At 54.1% G+C, this 22,239-nt stretch overlaps 1 protein-coding gene across 13 annotated transcripts in view; it reads right to left on the reverse strand.

The window, feature by feature from the left end:
- KRABD3 (KRAB domain containing 3) overlaps nt 1-22,239 on the reverse strand; it is a 47,185-nt gene that overhangs the window by 6,035 nt on the left and 18,911 nt on the right. For 3 of the 13 annotated variants that reach the window (XM_078851245.1, XM_078851243.1, XM_073329169.2), the window contains 17 exons: nt 21,537-21,635; nt 21,270-21,422; nt 20,610-20,768; nt 19,651-19,809; nt 18,761-18,931; nt 17,262-17,423; nt 16,568-16,729; nt 14,799-14,969; nt 14,076-14,249; nt 13,718-13,882; nt 11,838-12,011; nt 10,719-10,886; nt 9,583-9,759; nt 9,161-9,334; nt 8,639-8,812; nt 7,488-7,643; nt 4,848-5,075 (listed from right to left, as the gene is read on the reverse strand). In XM_078851245.1, coding sequence (XP_078707371.1) covers nt 4,848-5,075; nt 7,488-7,643; nt 8,639-8,812; nt 9,161-9,334; nt 9,583-9,759; nt 10,719-10,886; nt 11,838-12,011; nt 13,718-13,882; nt 14,076-14,249; nt 14,799-14,969; nt 16,568-16,729; nt 17,262-17,423; nt 18,761-18,931; nt 19,651-19,809; nt 20,610-20,768; nt 21,270-21,422; nt 21,537-21,635 — 2,826 coding nt within the window. The remainder of the gene's footprint in view (nt 1-4,847; nt 5,076-7,487; nt 7,644-8,638; nt 8,813-9,160; nt 9,335-9,582; nt 9,760-10,718; nt 10,887-11,837; nt 12,012-13,717; nt 13,883-14,075; nt 14,250-14,798; nt 14,970-16,567; nt 16,730-17,261; nt 17,424-18,760; nt 18,932-19,650; nt 19,810-20,609; nt 20,769-21,269; nt 21,423-21,536; nt 21,636-22,239) is intronic. The other 10 variants (XM_078851254.1, XM_078851253.1, XM_078851252.1 and 7 more) reach the window with 7 other exon arrangements.

Raw genomic sequence — 22,239 nt, forward strand, 5'->3', positions numbered from 1 at the left:
AAAGGACCTAGGGGTGACAGTGGACGAGAAGCTGGATATGAGTCAGCAGTGTGCCCTTGTTGCCAAGAAGGCCAATGGCATTTTGGGATGTATAAGTAGGGGCATAGCGAGCAGATCGAGGGACGTGATCGTTCCCCTCTATTCGACATTGGTGAGGCCTCATCTGGAGTACTGTGTCCAGTTTTGGGCCCCACACTACAAGAAGGATGTGGATAAATTGGAGAGAGTCCAGCGAAGGGCAACAACAATGATTAGGGGACTGGAACACATGAGTTATGAGGAGAGGCTGAGGGAGCTGGGATTGTTTAGCCTGCAGAAGAGAAGAATGAGGGGGGATTTGATAGCTGCTTTCAACTACCTGAGAGGTGGTTCCAAAGAGGATGGCTCTAGACTGTTCTCAATGGTAGCAGATGACAGAACGAGGAGTAATGGTCTCAAGCTGCAGTGGGGGAGGTTTAGATTGGATATTAGGAAAAACTTTTTCACTAGGAGGGTGGTGAAACACTGGAATGCGTTACCTAGGGAGGTGGTAGAATCTCCTTCCTTAGAGGTTTTTAAGGTCAGGCTTGACAAAGCCCTGGCTGGGATGATTTAACTGGGAATTGGTCCTGCTTCGAGCAGGGGGTTGGACTAGATGACCTTCTGGGGTCCCTTCCAACCCTGATATTCTATGATTCTATGATTCTATGATTTGCAAAAGCTTTGTAGGAAGGGTGAGTCAGCTGTCCTGCTGAACACAACATTAAATATTATGGGATAGATGATGCAGCTCTTCTCTGTTTTACATTTTCTTAATCAGTATTTCTAAGCTGGTTTTATATTTAATAATCTTATTAAGATGATGTTGAAGTAAAAAGAAAACGGTACAGAGTTGAAGCATAGAAGTTTCTGGTTATCAGGGAATAAGGTACAGATTATCAAGGGGTGCGAAGTTCGGTTTAGGATCGGGTGGTGTAAGGAATACATAATCTGCAGTCTCCCCAATTGGGGGTAGAAGGTTAACGGGTCAGAGTACAGACATTGAGATATGGGGGTATGTTGTTCATATGATGGCTCTGTTCAGGTGTGGAGTATAATGAGTGGATACGATGATGAGGATATTTTAAATGTACTCTTAAGCCTTCAGAAAGGAATCATTCCAGAGTACTACAGATTTCACTCACTGAAACAAAGACATTATTTTAAATTCATCAGTCACAGAGGTTTAGTGTGCTCATAACAATGTTCACTGCTTTTAGAAAAAGGGACACTAATTTACTTTGTGTGATCTCCATAACAATAGACGTGCTTATGAAATTTCACCAACTTTAAAAATATGTTTCCAAAGATTTTAGGCATAACAAAGGATTTTATATCTTACTAGGTACTGATTTTGCTGGAGAGTTCTCTTAAAACTAGTTCATCAGACAGTCAGAAGTAAAGAACTCAGGGAACTGATGGGCAGGATCCCCTGGGAGAATAACATGACGGGGAAAGGAGTCCAGGAGAGCTGGCTTTATTTTAAAGAATCCTTATTGAGGTTACAAGGACAAACCATCCCGATGTGTAGAAAGAATAGTAAATATGGCAGGCGACCAGCTTGGCTTAACAGTGAAATCCTTGCTGATCTTAAACACAAAAAAGAAGCTTACTAGAAGTGGAAGATTGGACAAATACCAGGGATGAGTATAAAAATATTGCTCGGGCATGCAGGAGTGAAATCAGGAAGGCCAAATCACACCTGGAGTTGCAGCTAGCAAGAGATGTTAAGAGTAACAAGAAGGGTTTCTTCAGGTATGTTAGCAACAAGAAGAAAGTCAAGGAAAGTGTGGGCCCCTTACTGAATGAGGGAAGCAACCTAGTGACAGAGGATGTGGAAAAAGCTAATGTACTCAATACTTTTCTTGCCTCTGTCTTCAGGAACAAGGTCAGCTCCCAGACTACTGCACTGGGCAGCACAGCATGGGGAGGAGGTGACCAGCCCGCTGTGGAGAAAGAAGTGGGCTATTCAGGACTATTTAGAAAAGCTGGACGAGCACAAGCCCATGGGGCCGGATGCGCTGCATCTGAGAGTGCTAAAGGAGTTGGCGGATGTGATTGCAGAGCCATTGGCCATCATCTTTGAAAACTCATGGTGATCCGGGGAAATCCCGGACGACTGGAAAAAGGCTAACATAGTGCCCATCTTTAAAAAAGGGAAGGAGGCGGCTCCAGTCAGCCTCACCTGAGTCCCTGGAAAAATCATGGAGCAGGTCCTCAAGGAATCAATTCTGAAGCACTTAGAGGAGAGGAAAGTGATCAGGAACAGTTAGCATGGATTCACCAAGGGCAAGTCATGCCTGACTAATCTAATTGCCTTCCACGATGAGATAACTGGCTCTGTGGATGAGGGGAAAGCAGTGGACGTGTTGTTCCTTGACTTTAGCAAAGCTTTTGACACTGTCTCCCATAGTATTCTTGTCAGCAAGTTAAAGAAGTACGGGCTGGATGAATGCACTATAAGGTGGGTAGAAAGTTGGCTAGATTGTCGAGCTCAATGGGTAGTGATCAATGGCTCCATGTCTAGTTGGCAGCTGGTATCAAGCGGAGTGCCCCAAGGGTCGGTCCTCGGGCCGGTTTTGTTCAATATCTTCATAAATGATCTGGAGGATGGTGTGGATTGCACCCTCAGCAAGTTTGCAGACGACACTAAACTGGGAGGAGAGGTAGATATGTTGGAGGGCAGGGATAGGATACAGAGGGACCTAGACAAATTGGAGGATTGGGCCAAAAGAAATCTGATGAGGTTCAACAAGGACAAGTGCAGAGTCCTGCACTTAGGACGGAAGAATCCCATGCACCGCTACAGACTAGGGACCGAATGGCTAGGCAGCAGTTCTGCAGAAAAGGACCTAGGGGTTACAGTGGACGAGAAGCTGGATATGAGTCAGCAGTGTGCCCTTGTTGCCAAGAAGGCCAATGGCATTTTGGGATGTATAAGTAGGGGCATAGCGAGCAGATCGAGGGACGTGATCGTTCCCCTCTATTCAACATTGGTGAGGCCTCATCTGGAGTACTGTGTCCAGTTTGGGGCCCCACACTACAAGAAGGATGTGAAAAAATTGGAAAGAGTCCGGCGGAGGGCAACAAAAATAATTAGGGGTCTGGAACACATGACTTATAAGGAGAGGCTGTGGGAACTGGGATTGTTTAGTCTGCGGAAGAGAAGAATGAGAGGGGATTTGATAGCTGCTTTCAACTACCTGAAAGGGGGTTCCAAAGAGGATGGATCTAGACTGTTCTCAGTGGTAGGAGATGACAGAACAAGGAGTAATGGTCTCAAGTTGCAGTGGGGGAGATTTAGGTTGGATATTAGGAAAAACTTTTTCACTAGGAAGGTGGTGAAACACTGGAATGGGTTACCTGGGGAGGTGGTGGAATCTCCTTCCTTAGAAGTTTTTAAGGTCAGGCTTGACAAAGCCCTGGCTGGGATGATTTAATTGGGGATTGGGCCTGCTTTGAGCAGGGGGTTGGACTAGATGACCTCCTGAGGTCCCTTCCAACCCTGATATTCTATGATTCTATGAAAGAAAAGGAAACTCTTTGTCCAGCTATCTGGAAGGAAAGGGGTATTGTCATTTAAAGGCTCTCTTCAAGGAGAAAGGGACGGACAGAAAGGACAGGAAGACTTTGGAAACAAGTGTTTTTTACTATAGTAATTAAAATTAAAATAATGCATGCGATGAAGTGGGCTGTAGCTCATGAAAGCTTATGCTCAAATAAATTTGTTAGTCTCTAAGGTGCCACAAGTACTCCTTTTCTTTTTGCGAATATAGACTAACACGGCTGCTACTCTGAAACCTAAAATTAAAATGTGTATGTTAGAGAAGGGTGGTCTTTTGAAGGATTTATTTAAAAAATGATATGTCTGAAGATCCAAGCATTTAAGGCTAAAGATGATTGTGCATCTAAAAATCTATGCAAGGATATTTTAGAGATGTGATTTTATAATCTTCACCAACTCACTAATGAAATATTTTTAAAGCAAATTTTAAATTAAGGTCCTGTAGACTAACACGTTGTGAGTAAATATTACAGCAATGCACAATTGTTTTTGTCAGTAAATTCAGAAACTGACAGTCTATACCTGGGAGTTGGCAAATGCCTGTTAAATGGCTTCATTCCCCCTTGAATGGCTCTTTAACAGTTTCAATGTTGTGCTAATAGGTCTGGCAGGCTGGAGGCTTTTTCACTTTTAACTACTAGATCCCCTCCCAAGGAAGACTCACCAGGCTGCAGCAGCCAGCTGTGGGAGCCTGCCGGAAAGGTCAGAATAGGAATAGGAAAGCTGGGGCGGGGGGTGGACACTAAGACCCAGGGGTGCCCCAAATTTTCAGGTACCCTGTGCAGCTGCATATTTTGCATATGCCTAAGGATGGCCCTGCTCATGGGAACACTTTCCTCTCCCTTTGCCCCAGTAGAGAGGTACAATCAAAGCCCTTGGAGGAATGGTCGAGGGGGGGCCGTGTTTAGAATCTGCTGTGGTGGCAGATGTGGTTTTCTCCCCCCTCCACCTCAGCAGAGCAATACATCTGACATTTGTGCAGGGGGCTGGAGGAAGCAACCTCTCGCCCTGTCTGGTCCAACAAATCTAGGCGTCTCTCTGCAGAGCCTACAAGCCTTGTGCCCAGCCTGCAGACTGAGCCCTAATCCAGACACCCACACGTGTGCATTCGAGCACCCGCAGAACCTTGATTTCAGGGAAGGAAACCAGCCCCCGGCAAGCCACGTGCCCTGGGCTTATTCTCAGGCTTCTCAGACCCCCTGGACCAGCCCGGCCTTGCAGTGCGGCTGCCTAAGGTGTTAAAGCCATAAACTCCATTGCTCACCTTCCCCAGACAGCTTCCTCCCCCTGCTCTCTGCTCTCCTCAGCGTCCTGTCTCCCTGCCCAGTGTGGGCAGGCGGCGAGGAAGGCGTTGGTCTGTTGGCAGTGATCTCTTTCAAACAGTTGAGCTTGGGGAGGGGCGAGCTCCCTACCGTGACTTCTGCCGCCCCAGAAATAGCCAAGGCTGCTGCCCGCTCCTGGCCAGTCTCCATGGGGCCAGCTCCCACCGCACCTGAACAACATCAAGCCTGAGCCGGGTTGTGTCCCAGCCCCACGTCCATGGCTTACGCTCTGCCCGTGCTGTTCTGCACTCGACAAGCTCCTGGAGGACGGGTCCATCCATGGCTATAGGCCAGGCTGGGCAGGGAGGGTGTCCCGAGCCTCTGTTGGCCAGAAGCTGGGAATGGGCGACAGGGGACGGATCACTTGGTGATTCCCTGTGCTGTTCATTCCCTCTGAGGCACCTGGCATTGGCCGCTGTCAGAAGACAGGATCCTGGGCTAGATGGACCCTTGGGCTGACCCAGTGTGGCTGCTCTTATGTACTGTTCCACTGTCCCGGGAGAGGCGGGAAGCATGGTCGTTGCCATGCAGAAGCACGCTCGTTATAATCTAAGTGGCGAGCGGTGCTTTCTCCTGAGAGTGCAGCGGGCAGTTACACAGAGGCGGAGTTAACCTGGCTCTGGGGGCTACACGCTGGTACCTTCCTCGCCCTGTCCTTGGGGGTTTAGATTCCCTGGTTACCCCAGAACGAATGGTACCAGCATGCAGATGACACCCCAGTCTCGGGGCTGAGGACCTGCCTCTCCTGCTGCCTTCAGTGCAAGATGCAGACGCTCAGCCCCAACTCAGGCTGGTCTGCACTAGACTTTTGTACCTTGAACTGGTACCTAAACGGGACCTTGGGTTACCCTATGACTCCTTCGGGGATCTCCCAGCACTTGTCCCCCTTCTCCGTGGCCCCATAACTCCTGTCCTGCTGGCGTGCTGGGGTGACAGGTTGTTCACAGGACTCTCCTTCCGAGAGCTCTCCGGGTCACCGACTGCCGTTCCCTCTGCTTTAAGGAAACTGAAAAGCCTCTCAAGGTCCTTTGCTCTAAAGCCGGGTCAGCCGCTCATGGTCTCTGTGACCATACCTGGCTCTCAGACCCGTGGCAGCAGCTTGGATTCTCCTGCCTGGTTCAGCTTTGGCAGACCCATTCCTATGCTCGCCGGAGACGGGAGACCAGTCGGCGAGCCCCATGGAGGGCAACAGCGGAAAGAGACGCCCCTGCCATGGAGGCCCCAAGCTGTGCGAGGAGAAGAGCCTTGCACAACGGGCTGCGAGGTAGAGGGCCACCGGGGAGGAGGTTCCCAGGGGCTGAGAGCTACTTCCCAAGCGGCAGGGTTTGTGAGCAGTGCTGATCACTGAATGCTTCCCATTCTGCGGGTGCAGCTCCGAGTGAAGCCAATGGGAACTGAGTCCTCCATGTTAGGGGCAGGTGTACTGGGAAGTCCTTCTGCGGAAAAGGACCTAGGGGTGACAGTGGACGAGAAGCTGGATATGAGTCAGCAGTGTGCCCTTGTTGCCAAGAAGGCCAATGGCATTTTGGGATGTATAAGTAGGGGCATAGCGAGCAGATCGAGGGACGTGATCGTTCCCCTCTATTCGACATTGGTGAGGCCTCATCTGGAGTACTGTGTCCAGTTTTGGGCCCCACACTTCAAGAAGGATGTGGATAAATTGGAGAGAGTCCAGCGAAGGGCAACAACAATGATTAGGGGACTGGAACACATGAGTTATGAGGAGAGGCTGAGGGAACTGGGATTGTTTAGCCTGCAGAAGAGAAGAATGAGGGGGGATTTGATAGCTGCTTTCAACTACCTGAAAGGGGGTTCCAAAGAGGATGGCTCTAGACTGTTCTCAATGGTAGCAGATGACAGAACGAGGAATAATGGTCTCAAGTTGCAGTGGGGGAGGTTTAGATTGGATATTAGGAAAAACTTTTTCACTAGGAAGGTGGTGAAACACTGGAATGCGTTACCTAGGGAGGTGGTAGAATCTCCTTCCTTAGAGGTTTTTAAGGTCAGGCTTGACAAAGCCCTGGCTGGGATGATTTAACTGGAAATTGGTCCTGCTTTGAGCAGGGGGTTGGACTAGATGACCTTCTGGGGTCCCTTCCAACCTTGATATTCTATGATTCTATGATTCTATGAAGGGGAAGGGCAGCAGGGAGCCATTCTGAGTGTGTACTCCCAGTCTGAACTGAGCAGCCTCCTGGAGAGACACCCGGTTATTCCCCTAGAACTAAGTGAAGCGCTCCTGAGCCCTGTCTATACTATGGCTGTCCTTGTTGCTCCCAAAAGTTGGAAGTGAATCCTGCATCACGTGTGAGAGTCAGAGGCAGGACAAGTAGAGGCTGGGTGGTCCCATGATTAGGGCATTCGACTAGGACTGTGAAGACCTGGGTTCATGCCCCGGCTCAGCCACAGACTCTGTGTGACCAGTTGCTCTCCCTAACATAGGGATCCTACCCCTGCCCTGCCCACAGTGGTGCAGGAGGGTAAATGCAGTCATAGACTGGGAGGCATGGTGCTGGGGGCCAGAGAGTGAGCCAGGAACAAGCCCGGTTCAAGGGAATACAATTTAAAGTCCCACTGTTCACCTTCAGCCTGAAATCTCGAAATCCCAGCCTCTGGTCTGCTGCATCCTGCGTCTCCCGCTGTGCTGCGGGGCGACGAGCGGCTGGCGTGACTGGGTCTGGTTCCAGGCAGAGGCTTCAGACAGCTCTCTGGGCTGTGGACATGGGTGCTGACTGTAGCTACAATAAACACAGACAGAGGCAGAGTCAGACTCTTGCCAGGTGCCGTTCGTTCCAGACACCGCGGCGTTGCAGAGAGTGCCATGGGGTCGCGAGCACGAGCCTGTTCCGAGACGGGCCTCAGGGAATGGCCTCTCCGGGGCAGGGCCCCACGGATTCGCCTGGTCTCGGAAGCATGGCGAAGCGCGTATTCCTAAGAGGTGATTTGCTGCCGGCTGGTTTCAGCTCCCGTCTGTCCTGGAGGTTCCTCACCACCCCTCTAGCGACCACAGCCATGTGACCGTTGCATGGAAACCCGGACATCAAGTAACAGCCCAGGGCTGTCTTGGATCTGCCAGATGCCTGCAGTACGATCGTCCGTTCGAGCCAGGTGGTTCGCGTAGGGACCGCTGTTCTGGCCCAGCCGGACTCGTACCCGAACGACCTCCCCCTGTTCACCTCCGAGCCCCACCCGACGACGTTCAGATTGCTAACCCAGGCCACCGCCACGGCTGGGCACCTTGGACTGACTTTCCGCCTGTGATCTCCAAACCCCGCCTCAGGGCTCCGCTGCTCTACCCCGCGTGGGGCTGTCACTGGCAGGTCTGCTGGAGCGACGGAGTCTTTCACCGCTAGGCCCGTCAGACAGCGCTGCAGGCCATGGGGGGGGAGCGCTCTGCGGTGACTTCGGCAAAGTGTCCGATTCCTTCCGCCTCCAACGGAGGCTCCATCACTTCGTTCTTCCCCCAATTCACGCTTCTGCCCAGTGCCTCGGTTTACCCTGACTCTGGGGGGCAGACACAGGGAGAAGGAAAACTCCACCATCCCCCTCCATGTGTCCTATTCACTGATTGTCCCGTCCGCACTCCGGAGCGTCCCCTTCCGTACAGGACCGCGGGTGAGGCCTGGCTCTGGGGCCTCTCACACCAGACAAACAAGGGGCCTTGGCAGAAAGCAGGGCAGTAGGAAAGGGCACAGCCCCTCCTTTCACACTGTGAACCTGACCCTCCTCTTACCTGCACCATGCCAGTCCCAGTGCCCCATCTCTGGCCTCCTTTGCGCTGTGTCTCCTCGCCGGCTGCCCACCACAGCAGCTGTGGTGGGGGAGCTGGGGGTCCGGGGCCTGGGCACCGAGATCTCCTGCAGGCACTTCTCCAGGCCTCGGAGAGGGGAATTCTCGGGGCTCCGTTCTGTTTAGACAACACAGGATCAGCACAGAGCTTGGGCCACAGAGCAGCTGCTGTCAGCGGTCCCCCACGCTCACCAGGGCCTCAGCCCACGGTCCCCCCAACCACCATCGCTCCTCAGCCCACTGGTCCCCTCACCCCACAGTTCTCCCCACTCACCGTTGCTCCTCAGCCCAGGGTTACTGCCCACCATCACCCCCCAATGCCCCCAGATAACCTGCTAGTGCAGATCACCCCGTCACCAGCACAGCTGCTGTAAGAGCTGGCTGCTTTGTGTGAGGCCGGGGAGAGCTCATGGAGAGAACGGCATGGCCTGACAGTCCACGAGATGCCACGAAGCCCCTGGCTCACCTTCATTGCCCCACCTCCACGTCCCCGGCCCAGCGCCCCACGGGCCCCTCTCCCCGTCGGCACTGCTGCTGGGAGAGTAGCTAGACAGGGTGCTGGCATAGCGCGGCCGGCCTGCGGGTATTTCCTTCAAGCCGTTCATCAGTCCGTAGAGGGGGGAGCTCTCCGCACTTGCTGCTGGTTTAATAATACAAACGCCCAACGTCAGGGCCGGGTGGGACGTGTCATGGGCACCCGGGGGATTTCAGTTCCCAGTGGTCCAAAACATTTTTAGATTTAAAAAGAGTGGGATGAAGGTAAATTTAAAAGGATCAAATCTTAATCCCTGCTTCTCGCTCTTCTCCGTCCCGTTCTTTCCCAGAAGCCCACTGAGGAGTCACACGCAGTCCCACCCATTTCAGTCCTTTCTCAGCTCCTTGTCTCACCTGCCGCGCATGCTCTCCAGGGCCTCAGCACCGGTCTCCTCTGCTCCACCTCTCCCAGGGCTTTGCTGGGGCCGAAGTAACTAGTTTCACTGGAGCATCTGGGCCTGGTCACGGGTATGTCCTTCAGACAGTTCTCCAGGCCCTGGAGCGGTGGCGTGACCTCTGAGACGGCCCCTGCTTTAACGAGAGGTACGCCATCTCTGTCAGCAGGAGGCTGGGAGTTACAGCCCTGCTCCCATCCGCCTTGGACACTTGTGAAGCCAACTGGCTCTGCTCCCAGCTCCCAGCCCCTGCCAGGCACGCTGAAAAGCCAAGCCTTTCAGGCCCTCCAGCGGGAGTGCAGTGTGTGACCGTAGGGAGCCCCAAAAGGAGACCCCAGCACAGCCGGGGCCACGGCAAGGAGCCGCGGTGATGGGCTTCCCAGCGAGCCACGTCTCACTGTACCTCAGGGTCTGGGGGACATCAGGGAGTGGGAATCAGCACTGTGCAAATCTGTGGAAAAGCTGCCAGAAAAGTGTGAAAGGAACCACGTGTTGCACGCGTGCCGAGGGCCAGATCCCCAGCTCCTGTAAATCAGCACAAAGCCACAGGAGTCTGCTGATGTGAGCCAGCTGAGTATCTGGCCTGCGGGGTCCTAAGAACTAAACCGAAGGCAGCAAGAGGCAAGAAGAGCAGATCGTAAAATCTGGGAGAAAAGCAAAAAGTATTCCAGAGAAGGAGAGATCAGAGGGGTCCAAACCCTGCTCCAGAGGAGAGATCAGAGGGGTCTAAACCCTCCTTGAGCACCTGGGCGGCACTAAATAGGCAGCCGCCTGGCTGACAGGGAATTTAGGAACAGACTCATTCAAGGGTATTAGGTATTCACTGGTGGCTGACACACAGCGCTGTCGATATGCCCATAACGTATCAATTCCCCCCAAAGTCGGGCTAAGCTCCACTTCCAGTGGGTCTGGGACTATCCCATAAGGAGCTGCTTCCCCGTCTGAAAATCCTGCCCTAAAAAGGGAAATGCTTCCATGGAATTCCAGGGCTAGTAAAACAGACCGAAAAGCGACACAGACAGATGTTACCTTCAGATCCATGCCATGGTGAGTTCTGCAAAGCTGAACCAGGGACACTGTGAACTTTCTATTTACCTTCTGTTTTCACTGGCCACCCTGCTGTCTCCAGTCTGCCACGTGGATCCAGTGAGCTGCTCATAGAGGAGTGGCTGACTGGGGTACTGGATTGACTACGGCTAGGTACAGGAATGTCCTTCAGGCAGTTCTCCAGGCCTCGCAGCGGTGAATTCTCTGTACTGACGTCTGTTTAAACAACACCAAGCCTGCGTCAGTGCATGGCCTGCAGCTCTGGGATGGGTTCCCTCCATCTCTGAATGAGCCTGCGTCCAGTGCGATTCACCTCCCCTCTCATACTGCGATTGTCGAGGCAGAGGCTCTGAATGTCTCTGGCTCTGAATTCTAGGTGTTTCACAGGGACTTTGAGATAGTCAGCTGGGTTCATCCCTGGAGGAACTCCACTCAAGTCAGAGTTACACCAGGGATGAATAGGAGCCTTTGTTGTGAGGAGATCAAATCTGTCTGGATTCACTTCTATTGCTGCAGGAAGAGCAGCAAGCTGGCAGAAGCGGGTTTACCTGCAGCTAGTTCTTGGAAAAGCTTCCCCAATCCATAGAGGGGAGAATCCTCTCTAGACACCCCTGGCTTCCAGCCCACATTGTGTTTGTTTTTATGGGTTAAAAAACCACACACGCACCCCCGTTGTGTTTATAACAGGTTACACATCATCCCCACCCCTGCATAAGGCAAAGCGTGCACCCCAGAACCACACGCCACTCAGAGCCCAGGTCTGATTCTGCTCTCTTTGGCACAGGGAGAAGCCAGAAGCCAAAACAGACGTACGCGAGATCAGAATCTGCACGCCAGGAACGCAAACTCTTCCCCCTGTTATTTCTACCTGTGTGATGCACAGTGAAAGTTAGCAGCAGCTCAGGGGCCGCAGGTCTGGTGGAATTCACCCCGGAGCCCACAGGGTTGAAGTGGCGCCCAGGCCATGTGCTGGGACCCTGCCGAGGGGTGACTTCTGCTCAGTGCGTGGAATGGAGATGGAAGTGAGCCAGGCTATCACTGCACAGGAGTATGGTTAGCACTGGAATAGGATTGCCATGGGGTGTTATTGTGGCCCCGGCTGACCCTCCCTGCCACCTGATCCTTATGGTGGTGACACTGGGTTATGGTGTAAACACTTCATCTGACCTTCTCCAAGTGATCTCCTGTTCCTGGCCCCTGGCCTCCTCTGTCCCATGTCCCTCTGCGTGGGGCTGGTCAAGGCGATGTTGGCTGGCATGTGGGGGTAGTGGTGTTTATTTACCGGGATGTCCCTCAGGCAGTTCTCCAGACCTTGGAGTGGCGAGGTCTCCGTGCTGATGTCTGTTTAAAGAAAAGATCCAAAGCCAATATCAGCTGGAGCTACATATCGCTGAGCTCTGTAAAACCCACTGGGCCTTAGACCGGCTCTCGGCCTGGGCAGACACTTGTCCCACTTCCTGCTTTCGAAGAGAAACGTACGCCCTTCCGAAGGTAGGGACTAGCTGTCGGGGCGGTGCAGAGTGGGCTGAGCGCAGGGATAACATTAACAGCCCGTGTTATACAGGAGGTCGGGCTAGATGATCTAATGGTCCCCACAGTGTCTCATTCACTCCTTTCCTGAACACATGAAGCTTGTTACCAATTCTCTGGGATGGAAAGGGACCTCAACAGTGCCAAGGGTCTGGCCCACATACTCTTGATGTGCACCAGTGTAAACGAGACCCAAAGTGACTTGACCCAGGACACAGACAGCCTGTGCCAGGAACAGAACCCAGCTCTCCTGTGTTCCACCCCAGTGCCTTACCCACCATGCCATCCTTCCTCTCCAGGACCCCAAACCAACTCAAAGCCTTAGAGAAACCAGAGCCAAGGAATGCAACAATGCTGGCATAGCCAAGCGAATCAGAGAGGGCATGCACAGAGCCGGGGGGAACCAGGTGGCTGAAAGAAGAGGAACCAGACCCCTCTGGAGCTGTAGCAAAGGAATGGAGAAGGGAAAGGAGGAGCGACCTGATCGCACAGACACCAGAGAGACCTGAAAGCTGTGCAAGACACTCAGGCAAAGACAGGAGAGACGAGGAGGTAAAACAAACCTCACAGCCGCACGGAAGGAACAGAGTGCTGATCGCAGCAAGACCAAGGAGAGAAAAGGAGGTCAAACTCTACAGTACGGTTCCCTGTATAAATAGCTTATAAAAGGGCTAATAAACGATTGACACACATGTTAATTAATTGTTACAGAGCCCAACAAATTGCTTCTGACTATGGCTTATAACTGAGCTTGGAAGGGTTAGATTTTTGTCAAAAACGTGCATTTCACCGTACACACACAGACCGACAAAAAATATTTCCATCAATAGTCATCAAAATGTATATATACTTCGTCCTGCCATGAGGGCTGGGGACTGGACTAGATGACCTCTCGAGGTCCCTTCCAGTCCCACAATTCTATGGCCAAAGTAGGGAAAATACAGCTTGCGGACGTAAAATTTAATGTAAGGATAGTTAATGGGTATATTTTGACACACAGTGTTGACAGATTGTCTTTTAATGGCTCTAAAGCTTTACATTTTTGAAGCTCACGGTCTATTGTCAGTAAGTAGTTATTGTCTGACCTCCCTAGTGACAGACACCCCCACCCAGCTCATAGTTTTGCGCAACTGTGAAACATTTAAATGGCTAAAAATAGGAAAAAAATGCTTAAAATCAATATCAATATTATCTGTCAAAAATATAAAACCCCCTGAATTCTACCACGCCTGCTTATAACCATCTGTAGCCTCTGCTGGTGATGTGCCCATCGGCACCTGTCTCCTGCTTGTCACGTCCATTCATCATTTATGAACCCTTTGGAACCATTTAGAAATGGAATCGTAACGTAAGAGTGACCGAAGAGGCTGTTTAAGTGCCGTGCTAAGGTCGGAGATGGGTAAGGCAGAGACCGCTCAGTGACAGGGGTTTGCAGGTGGGCAGCTGGGACCCTCCAGTGAGCCGGGCAGCTGTCGACAGGACCCACGGTGTGATAGCTTGTGTATTCTTGGGCTCACCCTCTCCGCACCAGCTCTGCACCATCCCCGTGGCAGGTCTCTTTGGTGACACATCTGCTCCGGCGTTGCGGGCCAGCACTCGGGAAGCCCAGGATGTACGGACAGGTGTTTCCTGCAGGCAGTTCGCCAGGTCATGGAGGGGGCTGGTCCCTGGCGTCACCTCTGCTTGAGAAACATGGAGACACACGCTCCAGCTCAGGGTCAGCAGCCAAAGGACCGACTCGCTCCTGAGCCACAGATAGCAACAGTGGACTCTGACTCATCCCACCCCTTTCTAGGGTCCAGTCCTGGTCCCATATAGTCTGTGGCAGATTCCCAGGGACTTCAATTGGGACCGCTGGTTGGAGCACTGTCCTACCTCCTGGGGACGAGTTCCAGAGCCCGTCCTCCGTTCCCCTCGGCTCCGTCTCCCGCTCGGTGCTGCTGGCTGAGGCCCTGCAGGTCGGCGGGCTGGGATGCTGGGGGGAGGGTGCGGCTGTGTCTGTCACACAACTCAGCAGGCCACGCAGGGGGGAATCCTCTGTCGCTGCTTCTGTTTTAACGATAGGAACGATGCCCAGAATAACAGCCCAGTGGCTGTGGCTGGAAGAGGCGTCCCGGCCCTTCCGCGCATGATAAACCCACCAGCCCGTTCCCCAGCTCCCAGAACTAGACGCCCTCCGATCAGACCCTGGGGATTGGGCCAGCGGCTAATTCAACTCGAAATGGACATGAACAGCAATCAACTGCACTCCAAGACCCCTCCTCTCTGCCCCTTGCACCCCCGTGGGATGGGCGGCACAGAAAGGGCTGGGGATGGAAGCAGGTTGGTCCTGGTAAAGACCCGCTGATTTCTGCATGTTCCCTAGTATAGTCCCTCCTCTGCAGAGCAGGCGGACCAATGCATGGAGCAAGGCCCCTGTGTACGCAATGCGTCTGGCACCACTGGTCCCCAAATCATAGAGATTTTAGGGACCTGAACCCCCTCCCCTGCCCACTGTCTGATTTCCGGGAGGAGCTGACCCTTCCTGCCCAGCCACAGCACGTTTGTCTCCGAGGTGTATCCAGCGGGGGCGCCCCCGCTACGCACTACGGCTCTCACCTTCGGCAGACAGGCTCCCAGCTTCTCGCCCAGGCCTCTCCCCCGGGGCTCTCTGTGTGCCGCGGCTGGAGGAGCGGCTAGCGGGTGGCTGGGAGCAACGGGGGCTGGTCACGGCGATGTCCTTCAGGCAGTTCTCCAGGCCGCGCAGCGGGGAGTCCTCCAGGGCCACCTCTGCTTTAACGGACAATGGAGAGGGCACGGCCTGCAGGTGCAGGACAGGTGGTGTCTGCCCCCAGCACAGTCACCCCGCCGTACCACTCACTGACCAGCCCCCCGGGCTCCCGCAGGGAGATCCCCCAAACGGGCAGAGTCACAGGGGGCTGTGCAGGCCCCACCAGCCTCCTGGTCTCGACCTGAGATGCACTTTGAGAGTCCTTTGCTTTATGAGCCTGTTCTGGGGAGAGAATTTGGCTTCTGAGGCTAGCAGCCAGCCGGAGTGACTAGCCAAGGCTCTGGTACACAGGCCAGTGCTGTGGGCGCTTGCTGGGAATACACGCAGAGCTGTTACAGACGGGGTTCATTCCCACTGGCAGAGCTAAACTGCGATAGACGCTTTCAACCAGTGTGTACTGGGGTGTGCGCCTCTGTGGCTTACCCTCATTTCAGATGCACTGGTGCAAGCCCTGTTTTACACCGGCGCTGCCCAGTGACACTGGTGCAATTATATCAGTGCAAACCCCCTTGCACGGGGAACGCCGAGGTCTGTGCCAGAGCGTGACTGCGGTGTGGCAACTGCTCCCCATGACGTGCCCTGGCGGCCGCCTAGTCTGCCAAGGTCTGGCTGGGTTCTCAGCAGGGAACCAGGCCTTCCCGCTCGCTGGCTGTTCCTCCGCTCCCTCGCTGCGCACCTCGTCCCCACCGCAGCCTAAGCCCGTTCCCCGGCCCTGGAGACCCGCTCGAGGAGCGATCAGCTCCTGACACTCCGCAAGCCTTTTCAGCAACGACTAGCCCGGGGGTGAGCGGCGGGTTGTTGCCTCTTAAACCCGCGGGGCCTCAGGTTTGCTGCGAACGTCTCCCCCGCAGTGTGGGAGCGAACCCCCCCCACCTTCCCAAGGACCGTGCCAGGGCCCCGGGGCCAGCCCCCTCTGCTCTGCCCCCCGGTGGGCACTGCTGGTGGGGGAGCTGCAGGCTGGCCGGGGCCGGGCGGGACGACAGGGGCCGGCCACATCTCTCCAGCAGCTCAGCAGGCCCTGGGCAGGGGAGCTCCCCACAGCTCCGTCCGTTTTAACAGCTCCTGTGAGCAAGTCAGAACTTCAGCCTCTGGGCAGCTTCTTCCCAGCGGCTCCCTTCGCTATGGGGCACGATAGAGACTCGCTGCCCCACGCCTCCGACCTCCGCAGACAGCAGCCATGTGACTCTCTGCCTCGTCCCCCTTCGGGGCCGATACCTTGGTACCGCACCTTGTTAAAGCATTTCCCCTCAGACAGGCCCCTGGAGCAGGGGCTGACCCCGTACTTGTCTATGTGGCCGGGGATTCCTTACATCAGTCATCAGCAGTGTGGCCTGAGGGACGGACTGGCTCTACTTTCTGGGTATAAATACGACGACCAGGAGGCCTGGACGGGGGCAGGCCGCTGGAAGTGATGGATGGCGGACAGGCGAGACAGACCCCAGGATCACTGAGCCATCCACCATCCGGTCATCATGGCAGAGTCTCGACAGTGGGAGGGAAGGCAGGCAGGGGCAGAGCGGCATATGGCCCGCGCCCCCTTCGGTGCCATCTCACACAAGGCACGTACACGGGATAGGGTGTGACTTCGATGGCTCACCTTCGCCAAACAGGATCCTACCGCTGGCCTCTCCTTCTGCCCTGCTAGTGGGGGAGCGGCTGGACAGCCCGGGAGGAGGGCTGGCTTTGCTCACAGGCCTGGCTGATGGGCAGCTCTCCAAGCCGGGGTCCTGTGGATCCTCCGCGGTTACTTCTGTTTCCACTGTATGCAGAACAGCAAAGTCTGGGTCAGCACTTGTGGGGCTGGTTCAGTCCATCCACAAACCTCCTAAAGCCAGCTGAGAGGGGCAGCTGTACTCTGGCAGACTGAGAACAAACTGGGCAGGGGGCCCCGGGCTTTTACCCCCACCTCTGTCACTAATTCACTTGAGCAAGACACGTCCCCGCACTTACCTCACCTGGGAGAGAGATAATGACCCTTCCCACCCCCACAAAGCCCGCCAAGACCTGCCCATGCGATTGCTTCTCTGTGCAAGCGCTCAGCATTATTGCTCCCCGGATGTGGGCACTGGATTTTTCGAGCCAGCTCCCCTACAAATATGTGCAAGACAACATGGGAACCAGGCACCAGGCACCACAGCTAGACACACTCTGAGGGCCAGTCACCCCGCTCCTGCGTCTCTCGCCAACTGCCCCGCCTGTACAGCGAGCATCACGCGAGGGGCAGCCAAGCACCGGCTGCAAAGAACTGTTCCCGATTCCAAAAGGGGAGCTATAATTTTACACACACTCACCTTCTACAGACGAGCTCCCATCCTCGCTCTCCAGCCTCCTCTGCCTTGGGTCTCCTCGCGTGCGGCCCTTGGCCGATTGGCAGGGCGAGGGGTGGGGATGATGGGGCTTGTGAACAATTATTTCCTTCAGACAGTTCAGCAGGCCTTGGAGGGGGCTATTCTCTGCCGTCGCCGCGGCGTGAATAATAAAATAAACACACGATTAACTCAACCCCTCGCCCTGCAGGAAGAAGGTTCCACCTGACTCTGAATCACCTGACCTGAGCCCTTTAAACACCAGCCTCTGAGTGCCACCCCCGGGAGAGTGGGTGGGGCTGGTCCCCCATCGCTGGGAGAGCCTCCTGCCCAGATCTAGGGCAGGGGGGGTCTCAACCTTTCTCTTGCGGAGGCCCCCTCAACTCCAGAGCCCAGCAGGAGGTGCGAGGGGGAACTCAGGGCTCCGGGCCGGAGGGGGGACCCTTAGGCATAGGCACAGTTTTGCTTCTATTTGGGGTGGGGGTCAAAGTCTGGTAGGGTTCGAGCCAGCTCCGCACTTTGGGGGCCAGAGAGGGAGTGCCACCTTCACCCACTGACTCACTCAGAGGCCACGGCGTCGGGGGGGGGGGCGGGTGTGGCTTCAGCCCCGCGCTGCTCCCAGCTTCAGCACCGAGCTTGGGTTTCAGCCACGGGGCCGTGTGGCCCCCCTGAAAGGGCTCGCGGACCCACAGGGGGCCGCAGCCCCCGATTGAGAACCGCTGATCTAGGATGCAGAGGGTCAATACTGGGAACAACCAGCGGATCGTCAGCGAAGCCCTGATCAGCCAGAGCAGAAGGCAGAGGTGGGGGCTCAGAGCCAGCAAACAGGAGCTGGTGCACATTTGTAGATAACATACGGGTGGGAGGGGTTAGTACGGTACCCCCAGGGTTGTAGGAAACGGGACTCTGGGCTGATCAGTGGTTTATGGAATTTAACCCTGAGAACCCAAGAGTTTATATTTCTAGGGGCCTTTACGGAGATTCTCCCCAGACAGCCTGACTGGTCACTGTGTTTCCTCTCTTTTGTGCCAGTGTGCCCTGGCTGAGTTGGTCCTGATCGGGGAGGAAATAAGGGCTTCTCTGGATCTATTTCATTTGGTTTAACAATCAATGGTGTTCATATGGGGTTATGCAGTCCTGTCCTCTGATCCCCAGACGTCCCTCCGGTTTCTCTCCAAATCTCTCAGAATTTCAGACCCCTCTGTCAGCTCGCAAGCCCCAGCAATGGAGTGACCAGGTCCTGAGAACATACTGAGGTTTTAGGTCAAATCCATCCCAGAGTCCTAGAGTGTTCGGCTAACAGCACACCACCCTGCTGCCAAAACTCCACCCTACACGAATCCTATAACCGTATACATTTGCAAACCACATCCTCCTTCTGAGGAGAAGGGGCCAATCCACTGACACTGAGGTCAACAGGTGTCTTTCCATGGACTCTACCAGGAGACATGTCAGGCCCTATCCTATGCCTGACTGAACCATACCTTCATAAGAACATCTCCAAAGCCCCAGCTCCAGCCTCCTGTCTTCCACACCCCCTTGTGCGCTGCTGGTAGACGACCTGCTGGTTGGGGTGCTTGGATAACTGGGCCTCTTTACAGGGCAGCCCGTCAGCCCCTGGATGGGGGAACTCTCTGTCGTGACTTCTGTTTTAACTACAGAAACAAACTCAATTTCAGTCCAAGTCCTGCAGCCGAATGGCTCGGCTCCTTCTCTCCTGAACACAGTCAACACAGCTGACTGGATCAGCGGCTTGACCGTAGACAGGCCACACGCTTCTTTCAAATGCCAAGCGTCCACCCAGAAACTAGGTTCATTTTGATTTTAGAATGCCTGAAACCAAGGGAGGGAAGATCCACAATCACACAAATAACATGGCCTCAGCGCTTCTTCCCCTTCTGAGACATCTCTCCAGTTACCAGTGCGAAGAAGGGGACGCAGCGTAGGAAGGATGGAGCATGGCCATATGAAGGTTAACACGGCAACACGGATTTTGGTTCATGCATGTACCTCTCCTCTGCGTAGCAAGAATACTGACCAATGCAGTGACACCCCTGTAGGATGGACACACAGACACGCAAATAACGAATCGCTCTTATTCAGCTGGCACCCAAATACTCTGGGCTTAACTGGGCCCCAAATTCGGGCTGTGTAGTTTTGTACCCTGGGGGCCTGTGCTATTAAGTTACACTGTGTAAATCAGGAGTCACTCCACTGAAGTTACATCAGTGTAAAACTAGTGTCAGTCAATCAGCTCCTAGCTCATTCTCTGATTATACCACACACAGCCAGAAGCAGAGTATTTGATCTCTCCGCTCTGCCTAGCAAGATAGTGTTTCTTTGTGCATTAAGGTATTAAGACATTTTAACTCACCCGTAGCACATAAGCTTTTCATCTCCACCCCCACTCTCTTGTGTTCCACGTCTCCTTGTGCGCTGGGGTTCTGCATGTTGGGGTGACGGGGTCTGTTGATGGGAATTTCCTTCAGGCAGTTCAGCAGACCTTGGAGGGGGCTGTTCTCTGGAGAAACTTCTGTGTTAATAGTCAGAAAAGAAACAGATCAGCGGGAGACGTGGAGCCATGGCAGCGTGGTGCAGTTGGTCTCTGAGCCCTGTCAAATCTACAGGAACTTACACTGACCCCCAGCACTTCTCTTTTCTCTCTTCGCACTCCTGCCAGCAAGGCTGGGCTGCACATACAGATCCATCACACCCCGGAGCAGGTCATCTCTACAAAAGTGCCTGTGGAATGAGGCATTCAGATCTGGCGCCCCAGGGCCTGAAGGGCATGGACGAATTGGAAAGGAAACCCAGGTGAGCTGAGGAAGGGGTGATTTAGGGGGAAAGACACAGCCTCAGGATGTCAAGTTTGGCTAAGCCATGAGGAAGAGACACCGGGGGCGTGACACCAGGGGATGGGAAGGTATGAACCAGCAGGAATGGGAGATGCTCAGCATGACCCAAAGGGGTGTGAGGACAGGTCACCAAATTGAACGGAGGAAAGGAAAGTTTAGGCTGGATCTCAGGAACCCATGAGATCTATCAGATTGTGGAGTCAAGTCGCAAAGGAAGGGGGAGAAGCCTTGTCGCTCTAGCCATTTAATTTCATTCAGATTTGTTCCCAACGGATGAGCTAGATGGGACCCAGCAGATCGTGTCCATCCCAAATCCGTATCATTCTAAGACCCCCCCGCCCGACCCTTCCGCATCCCCTCACACACCCGGGACAGCTGTGTCACACTCCTACTGCACTATTCTGGGACGTGTCGGCCTGCCAAGGCAGTTTTGGTGCCTGCCATGTCACTAGCATAGTCTGACTCCTCTGTGACTCACCTTCTGCATACAGCCTCCCAAGCTGAGCCCCTTCTGTGCTGCTGGTGGACTCGCAGCTGCTCGGTGTGTCGGCATGACTGGGTCTATTGGCAGATACTTCCACCAAACAGTTCTCCAGGCCAAGGGCAGGTGGATTCTCTGGAGTTATTTCTGGTTTAACTAGACAGACAAAGCCAGCATCAGCTCAGGGCCTGTTGCTGAGGGGCGGGTTCATTTTAACCCTATAAAACCACCTGGATCTTTGACAGTGGATATTTAGACCTAGTGTTAAAGAGAAACCTCTCCACTGTCATTGGATGGGCATCTGTGAACCACTAATCGAGAGGATGGATGGTCTTGTGGGCAAAAGGCTCTGGCCTCAGGCTCAGAAGATCTGTACCTATCAACTCCTCTATGTTACTGACCCACGGATGCCTCCTCTGCTCTGCCAGCGAGGCCAGTCTTTACCATCCTTTAGTCCAGTTTTCCCTCATGCAATTTCCTGCTTTCCCCCCTGCCATCCCTGGTGCACAAAAGGATCTCAGGTAGGTATACACAAAGCCACTACGTTCTCTGCTTTCAACTTGCACCTTAAAACCAAGCTCAGGGTTCATAAATAAAACAGAACCACGGACTTTCTTCCTGCGGTTGTGCTATCCCCAGTGTACGGTACCCACTTACCATCGGCAAACGCCCTCTCAGAGCCCATCTCAGCTTCACTATCGGCAGCCTCAGCTGGCTCCACAGTGGCCTTTGAATTCCCAAAGAGAAATTCTGGGATTTCCTTCACCAGCTTCATCAGTGCGCTAAGATGCAGGCTGCCCTGACGCTCTCCTGCTTGAGACACGGAGAAAAACTTACCAGAAGCCCAGTGTGATCAGCACCTGACTTGAGGAAAGAGCAGTTCTTTCTTTCCTTCTTTTCCACCTCGGGCAGGGAATCTCTTACCTTCCTCATCTCCTGTGGGGCACCCGTCCTCTTCTGTTTGCCCTGAGTCCCAGAATCCACCCACATCTGGGTCATCCCCTGGAAAGGCCAGTTCTTCACCTAGAAAGATGTGGGTGCATGGAATAGTGGATGTCACCATGGGCACAATTTTATCTGTTTGGGGGTGGTCTCCATCCACATGGTTCCTATTACCCTTATGAAATGCCTCAGGCTGCAGAACCAGCAGCCTCCCATCACTTCACCGCAGGGAGGTCTGTTGGCTGCTGGTGTGGGATTCGCACCAGGAGACCATCTTTACTCAGTGGTGGTAGGAGAAAGCTGACCACGGAGGGTCCTGTTCTGTCCCCGGAGGAGGGGGCTGTGCTTGCAGATTCTGGGCTGACAGCTCCCAGTGTAAGTCAGCAGCTGTCTTGGGCTGTGGCATGGATCAGACTCCCCCTAACACCATGAGCTTCTCCCTCCCCCAATCTGCCATCTATGCTGGGGCTTGCAAAGGGCCAGGTTGCCTGCACCGGGGGAATTCTCCCCTGACCCCTTGGGCTGTATCACCGGCCCCTAGGCACCGCCAGAGAGGTGCATAGGGGCCAAAGTGGCAGGTGGGGGCAGAGTCAGTTCCTAGTAGCTCTATTGGACCCCATGGGGCTCCCTCTGTGGACAGTGGAAAGGGGCCCCAGGAAGGTGGGAGAGAGGAGAAGACAGACAC

The sequence above is a fragment of the Lepidochelys kempii genome, chromosome 2, assembly GCF_965140285.1.
Source record: "Lepidochelys kempii isolate rLepKem1 chromosome 2, rLepKem1.hap1, whole genome shotgun sequence".
Taxonomy (NCBI): Eukaryota; Metazoa; Chordata; order Testudines; family Cheloniidae; genus Lepidochelys; species Lepidochelys kempii.